The sequence below is a fragment of the Morone saxatilis genome, unplaced genomic scaffold (assembly GCF_004916995.1).
Source record: "Morone saxatilis isolate NCDOM2014 unplaced genomic scaffold, NCSU_SB_2.0 Contig7, whole genome shotgun sequence".
In the NCBI taxonomy this organism is placed as follows: Eukaryota; Metazoa; Chordata; class Actinopteri; family Moronidae; genus Morone; species Morone saxatilis.
The window spans coordinates 13,416,538-13,424,911 of record NW_023340246.1 but is presented as its reverse complement, the minus strand read 5'-3'; the positions used below and the strand labels follow the sequence as shown (position 1 = coordinate 13,424,911).

The 8,374-nt window shown below is 43.1% G+C and overlaps 1 protein-coding gene across 1 annotated transcript in view; it reads right to left on the bottom strand.

The window, feature by feature from the left end:
* Positions 1-8,374, bottom strand: part of susd6 (sushi domain containing 6) — a 30,640-nt gene that overhangs the window by 19,347 nt on the left and 2,919 nt on the right. Inside the window, exon 2 of the mRNA XM_035678538.1 lies at positions 4,368-4,544. Coding sequence (XP_035534431.1) covers positions 4,368-4,503 — 136 coding nt within the window. The 5' untranslated portion in view covers positions 4,504-4,544. The remainder of the gene's footprint in view (positions 1-4,367; positions 4,545-8,374) is intronic.

The window sequence follows — 8,374 nt, the reverse complement described above, 5'->3', positions numbered from 1 at the left end:
GAGAGAGAGAGAGAGAGCAGTCCTAATTGCAGACTGGTGATCTAGTGGAGCAGTAGCTTGCTGTGGTTTGGTCTGTGGCTTCCAACACCCCCCTAAAAGCCCTCTTTGTTCTCACATTTCAGAAAGGAGCCAGTAGCCAACGTATTGCTTTACTTCTGCCTGCCTGCAAACCGCCTTTGCTAACAGGACTTCAGGGGACTATTCTGAACAGTTAATTGCACAGGACCCATTGTTCCCCCCTCCCCTCCGGCTGCACTGTTTGTAAACCCAGCCAATCTAGCAAACTTTGCAAGGGGAAACCAACAGTGTGCAGACTGACTTTTTTGCATCCACACACACACACACACACACACACACACACACACACACACACACACACACCACACACACACAGAGTTTTGTTTGGATAAAGAAAGCAACAAGTTTCAAAGACTACAGCTGTTTGAAGACACCAAAAGTAGGGCATGGCTCATTCAGATATTTTCCTCTGTGGTCAGAGCAATGACGCTATGCTAGCCACTAGAGTCTACTCTGTTATTAAAGAGAAAAAGGGAGTTGTCAAGTCTTTTTCCTTGAGCAACTTGACTTTCGAGAAAACATATCCTCCTCGGGTAGGTCCAACACACTGATGCAAGACCTGCCAAAACAAAACGGATGTCTGTGCAACAGGCCTTCATCAGGTGGAGAAAAGTGTATTCAACTTAAGCCAAGAATGGACAATCTATTGTCAAAAACAAACACACATCTCAGAGGAAAAAGAAAGGCGGCTCCCTGCTCCTTCTCTTGCCCCACTCCGCTTTCACCTTGCTCTTTTCTTTACCTACAGCTCCAATCTTCTTCCCGGCCCGGGGAAAGCCATTTCCCGTTCTCACACATGAACATACATAAGCGTCAACACCACACAGAGCACACAGCATGCTTGTTTGTGGGAGACTTCTGGTCCTCGCTGGCACTTTCCTGTACAGCTTTAACTCAACTTCAAAAGACAATGGGTTTGTAAAGAGGGTCGTTTATCTATTTAAGTGGACCCACTTGCTGTGTTATAGTAGAAAACACGTCACGTGATCATATATGAATAGACCCTTTGGTGCTCAGTTCCCATCTTTACTTTCTCAGTTGTGACTCACTGTCTAGGTCCACTTCCTCTGAAACAAACCACAAAGGCTCACTGTAAGGAACTGACACCATATTAGGAACTGAGCTCTATGCAGCCAACACCAGTGGGACGTCAGATTGACTCAGAAAAGACGTGAAACAAGCGACTGATGCCATTTATCCTGTGCATACACAGACCCTAGGTGCCGCTTTGTTGCTGTGTTTGTTTACTGGCACTCTGCTTGAATGCAGAGGATGTTTTGTTTAGCATGTTGCTACTTTTGAAAGAATGACCTGAATCATAAACACAAATGTAATCATACACAGTAATCACAAACAGAGATTTACATTAGCTCAGCAGATACCCTGCGGGTAATCTTGTTTACACTCAACAGCTGAGCGACAGATAAAAAAGACATGCATTGGACTGTGATTAGCTCTAAAAATACCGCGTCCCCAAAAGGCTTCGTGAATACTTCCTAACAGAGCGTGTTAACAGATACAAGAAATTGTTGTCCTGACATTTCTACAGAGAACATAGAGTCACCAATGCGGAAGCTTAAAGCTTTTCCTTTCTTTGTTAAAGGAAGGAAAAGTGGGAGCAAAAAGTACCCTAACCTTTACAGTCTATCATCCACCCAGTCTCTGCATCTTATTTCCCATCACTTAAAGGCCACATTTCTTAAAAGAGTAATATCCACAAAAATACTATAAACCTCCACAGACCAAAAATAGAGGTTTGACGCTGCTCTGCTCTGCGCTGCGCTGCTGGCTGGTGTTTAGAGTTTAGGTTCTAGTATGCAAATGCTGTACAGTATATTTTTTAGCATCCATTTCTATTCATACCGCACACTGCTATTTGTATGAGTCTGGAATAAGCCTGTCAGCAGTGATGAAATTTCATATTCATGAAAATTTCCAGAGCAATCTCCATCCGTGGAACATGTCAAGGGATTACCTATGTGAATTATGTATGGTGAGCAGGAATGAAATGGAGGGGGGTGAACAGAACTAATAACATGATGACTTTAAAGCTTCAAAATGAGTGCTTCACATTATGGTAATATGTCTAATTATAGCTTTAATTTCATACTTTCATGCTGTAAATGCTGCAATTCATGTATTGGTTGTTTTAGTATGATCGTATCTGTTATGTCTTCTTATGTTTACTTACTACACATTTGTACTGTTCTATTAACTTTTCTTGGCCCTGTCCTCTCATTTTCTGTTGCATTGCAAGTGAGAATTAGAGAAGGGCAGTAGGTTTTGTTAAAAAATACTTTCTGGCTTTTTTCTGTTACTTCTTTCCCTCCTCAACCTCAGTAGTTGCTTGTGATGTTTGATTAAATATTTAAGTTCACACTACAGCGCCTGAATTGAAAAATGCCAAAAAAACTACTGTACTCATTCATCATTAACATACAGCTAAGAGGTTTATTTCATTCAGGCTGCCTCGAAATCTGTGCATAAGTCATGCACTGGAGTTACTAATATATTTTAGTTTATATTCATATGCTAATAACAAGTGCTGTACACCATTTTGAAAAGCCAAAACTCTTGAACTGTGAGTCAGCAAAAATACCATCTCGCACAATATAAGACAGTAATTATAATATGATAACACCTGAAACACGTCACCAGTCAGTTCAATCGAAAACCCATGTAGAATTTTCCATGACATGTTTGAAAACTAGGCTAAATACAACATGAAATAATAGCAGTAGAAATATGAAAACAAAAGAAACTGGAAGATATATATATATATATATATATCTATATATATATATGTAAATGTAAACAAATGTAAACAAATGTAATGTTTATTAATGGGGGTGTAAGATCCCTTTAACCAACTATTGAGATAGTAGGTCTAGAAAGATTCAGACCACACAGTTCATAAATCGCACTTTAAACAAGCCAGGTGAAAAAAGCCTTTGTGGTGGAGTCGAGACAACTATCTGTCCTTTCCCATCAGTTGACTGGCAGTCTTAAATTCGCAGGTGCATCATGGGTACTGGAAAGCAATTCTGGGAGCACATTTGTCCCTACATAATGCACCAACTCTCACAAACATGTTTGATATAGGGTCTGGCTTCTGATACACTGACTCAGAGAATTTTTGGTTACAACCTTATACTGAATGTTATCTGAAAAACATCCACAAATGACAAGTGGCGCACACACACAGATACACACAAATACAGTACACAGAACACGTGGGCTGGGGATTTGAGGACACATTTCCTCGGTATTGGTAGGCAGTGTGTGTGTGTGAGTGTGTTGGACACAGAACGTGAGCGTGATACCAGCCCCTCTGGGCTCTACATGAATCATGTGTATTACATAAGACAGACAGCAGCAGCACTCTCCCCTTGCCCATCCGCCCATCTCTCTTGATTCCTTCTGTCGTTTCTCACACTCATACACATTCATTTATTTAAGACATTTAAGAAAGGAAATCAATTAATGGCTTAAAAACATCCCAGTGCCTTAAACCTCCCCTCGCACACATTCACTTATTCACACATACACAGTCCGCCTCCTCGCTGTGGCAAGGACATCTGGCACATTTCACAAGCTGGTTATGTGAGGGGAGTGTGTGTGTGTGTGTGTGTGTGTGGTGTGTGTGTGTGTGTGTAGGTAGTGTGTTTGTTGGTGGGGGGGGGGCTGGAACATTGAAGGGCTACAGTGAAGGGAAAGCTGGCACAAGTGAAGGGGTTCAGTGAGTACAAAAGAAAGACATACTGTGAATCAAATTTCCCTCTAAAACACAACAGCTCAATTTCAAAAACGTCATGCTTCACATTGAAAGATAAGAAAAAATAAGATACTAAAAGATCTCAGGCGCAGAACCTAATCTGAAGGTTGTTGTGGGCCGATAACCAAAGCTGGCTAGCCCTGCTAAAAGCTCTCGGAGGACGCTAAATGTCATAGCTGATTAAAACCTTATGACAGCAATGTGACCAGAGACAACATCATCTCTCTGTTTCACTCAGTAGCGGAGGAAAACTGTTGTGACTCATTAGGGCAGTGAATGGATTCACAGAGTGTGTGGGATTGAGCTCTCAGCTGCCGCTCTGAGACACAGCAACCTGACCGAGCCAAGGGTAAAGGAAGCCAATTTAATCTAACTGACCTGCGAGACATGGGGAAAATAACCTCCATCAATCCACGAGAGGTAGGCAAAGATGGCGGTTCAGTCGATGTGTCTCGTGTGGGAGCAGTGGCGGAGAGAAAGAAAATATGAGTGGGTTTGTGTGTCTGCGTCTTACCTGATGCGTGACCATGAGGGAGCAGGGTGAAGAGGAGGAGAAGCGCGGAGGCAGCCAGCCTGTGGGCTAGAGAGGAGGAGGAGGAGGAGGAGGAGGACGGGGCTCTCGTCTGAAACGCTACCATTCCATCGCACATCTTTTCCTCCGGCAACCAGCGAGAGTCCTCTACGGCTTAACCTGTGCAGGCCACATAGAGAGGACGGGATAGAGGGGGAGGGGGAGGGAGGACGTGGATTACTATCAACATTCAGCGAGGATTATGTAACCAGAAGCAACACAAGAGAGACAGGAGGGAATAGAGTGAGAGAGCTATTAGGACTGTGAGAGAGAGAGAGAGAGTGACAGAGAAAAGGCCTTTTCTGCACGTCATCAAGTAACAGTTGGTTTTCCGGTACTAACAATTGCATCAATGACTGTGTGTATTTCCACTTCTCGTGCTTTAGTTCCTTAAATGGCATCCTGCTATTGAACCCACCCCCGAGACGGACAGACAACAATTTCCAGCTCTCCTTTTTAAAAACCACCAGTGGCAGAAGCAGCAGGAGGCGTCCTCTGATCTCTCCTCGATCCCCACATTTGGCTCTGCCACGAGAGCTAACTAAATAAACCAGCCATTACACTCTGCTGTAGATGATGTAACAGGGAAACGGATCCCTGCTGCTGATGAGGTAGCAGCATTAGGGCGAGAGAGGCTCGACATTGGCGAGAGAGTGAGCGCAAAACAAAAAACAGTGGTTCCAACGGCGAGTTCTGCAAAGATCCTGGTTGAGGAGAGGAGCTGGAGTAAGAGAATGAGTCAAACGTCATTAGGTTTGTGACGCAGACTGATCGCTGGTGTTTTGGAGCGGTGACTCCTCAAATGTAGTTAGGAAAGAGTTATGATAAAAGGAGGCACAGTGCTTTACAGTTGAATAATAAACAGATGCCATACCACGGTCTGCTCAGCTGGGATGCCGCTCTGCCATATGCTGCAGATTGTTATGAGCGATAGAGTTTGATGGATAAATTATGTAAACTGCATCAGGTGCTACTTCCTAAAATATCTCCTGTATTCTTTAGCCACTGACATTGCCACCGGACTGTAGATGTTAAATGTTTTATCAGCGAAACAGATCAGCGTGATTGTTTGTTTGTTTTATTTTCCCTTGCAGCACTTATTACTGACTGCAAACATGTTGTTGCTCCATTTGTTCTTATCAAGGATCAGCGAAATGTATCATTCTATCATTCATAGTAGACTTACATACAATAATATTTAAGTACATGATAATAGTTATATAGATATAAACATACACAGGAAATTATTCTGCAGTGTTTTTTTGATTTGCATCTGGGGGAATATAAACAGCAGCAACAACACAGTGATGGTAAAATCTATATCTACAATAAATGGTATCTGAAGTGTCTGCAAACAAATCTCTAATGTAAAATAAACCTCTGTGTTCCCCGAACAGCTGGACAGCAGCAGAGAAAAGCAGGGAGGAGATAAGGAGTTACTGTGAGACACCTTTAAACAGCACGGGAGGAAAAACACATCCATACGCACACAGACAATAACACCCACATCCTCTCTGCACAAATCTCTCCCCGTGATACCAACTTAACTAAGTTCCAAAAAGCATTTGTTGGTTGATTGCGAGACGTACGCTGTCATTATGTAAATAGGATGCAGGTGCACAGTGCTCTGGTTATGTCGCTGCAGAGAGATTGGGATGAAGTAGCAGTGGTTGCGTTCTGTCGGGAACTAGCTCGCTGGCAGGCAGCATATCCTCAAGAGAGGGCAGAGGGCCCCATTACAGTTACACAAGGCTGCTGAGCTAATGGCTACAGTAATGGCACGGCTGCACTTAGAGAGTTGCCGATTTGATTGCAGATCTGCTGCGTGGCCACTGGCACTGCCACAGAAGACCTGGAACCACTGTGATGAGGGAAGTTACCCAATATGACTGGGAAACAGTGTATATACTCCACTAGATAAGAGCATTAAACAGATAGTCAATCGAAAGAAAAATAATCTGCTACTACTCTGAGAGCCGAGTGTTTGTTAAAGTCACAAACTCAGAGACGTTCACTTCATGAACCCACATGACGAGTAAAAAAGCAGCCTCCAGTTCAGAAAACGTGACCATACTCGTTTTTCTGCACCGAGGATGCACACAACTAGAACTAGAACGGAGGGCAAGGTCTCAAAATGCTGTACCTGCACTGAACTACATTTTTACCAAAAGATGAAGATCATTTAAATGGGCAGAAATGTTCCAACGCAGGCAAAGAGCAGGGCCCCGTGCTGCCTGCCACCTCTCTGATGTCCACAAGAATAGGATGGAGAGGCATGCCGACGTGCGGCGCAGGCCAGCGGGAGAGAGTGACGCAAGTCGTTTTTGGCAGGACAGTTTGGGTACTGCATTGAGCCAAAGGGCAGACAGTCAAAAACACATGCGGGGGGATCTGTGCCAGCCATTTGATCCATAGACGCTTTCTCATTTGTCCATGTCGGGATCGAAGCAATGCAGCGAAGGCCTGGGTTACAGAGACGTTCACTCAGATGATGTTCTTGCCAGATGAGCGTCTTAGAAATATCAATGACAAATAGAAGTCAAAGACAGGACAAACATACGACGCTTGTTTTGTTCGAAGGCACTTGTTGGGATGTAAATAACCACTTGGGATGGCATTTATAATGCAGGACTGACCTCCTGAGAGAGCGCAGGACAGAGTATTGACCGGCCAGTATGTTTGCAAAGTGAAAACTTAAGCAGAATTAGCTTAATTGCTTTCACACAAGAGCGTCTGAGAAAGGAGAAAGTCATTAACGCTGTGCTAAGGTATCCCACAATACAGCATTCCAATTAGATCCTTTAATATATTTTTTTTTAAATGTACCGACTTCGTGTTCGTGCATTTAACTGATTACCGACACAGCCGGCAGTTTGACAGCAAAAGAACAGAAATACTGCAAGTTTGGATGTCAACTTTCTAACTTGTGTGGATTTCTCGTCAGACACCACCAAAGATGTAACTTGACACATCACATTAAAGACTGCTATTTTAAACATCAAGAGGTTTAGTTTCCTGGAACACAATGTTGTACCAAACCACATAAACAAACACTTCCTGCTGGCAGCTGCATGTAGCCAGGTAACATTACCATAACCAAATCACAGTTTATGGCCTGCAGTGACACTGGTGTGCGTGCAGTTCAAACACCTATCAGTATCATTTCAAAGTCATTTTAAATAGCTGACATTCAAGTCATTATTGAAGTATGACTACTCTCAGTTACATTAGTGTCACTGGAATAGGATAGCTGACTGTCAGACGTGAAGCACCAACAGAGAAGCGGAAAGAAACTAAAAAGGAAAAACAGAAAGCTGAAGTCATTTTTTAAAACACGAAACGACACGAAACACATCAGCTCATCCACACGGTTGCAAGACAGACAGACATTACATTGCTTCATACAAAAGAACTAGGCAACTTCCTTACATACTAAATCAAGCTCTGTGGGGCTGGGACTACTTTCAATAATTAAAAAGAGTGTTCGTTTTTAAAAAGCGACATGGCTTTATAAAAATGTCATGACGATTTGATGTCAACGTTTGTGTGGCGTGCTGCTTCATTTCTCACCGTAATCAACAGGATCACCAATAAGGAAACAGCAAGACCAGTCATCTAATGAAAGTGGTGTTGCCAGTTCTAGTAGTTTAATACTATGTTTAGATAGAGGAGTACGTATGATATGCAGCTCACTGTCAGATCAACAGTGACAGACGAAAACTGCATCCTCAAAGATACACCCAATGGATGCCACAGCTTTGGTTCACCTCAGTGTGGTGGCCAAACGGACAGTCGTCATCGCCCTGTTGTTCACGTTAAAAAGCTTTCTTTAAATCAAACATCATGCCAGGCCAGATCAGAATGAAGATGTACTGTTGTAATTTATACATTTATGAACGACAACGCATCTTTGTTATGACACTAGTCTTAGGGCCCGTCCACACGAGTAC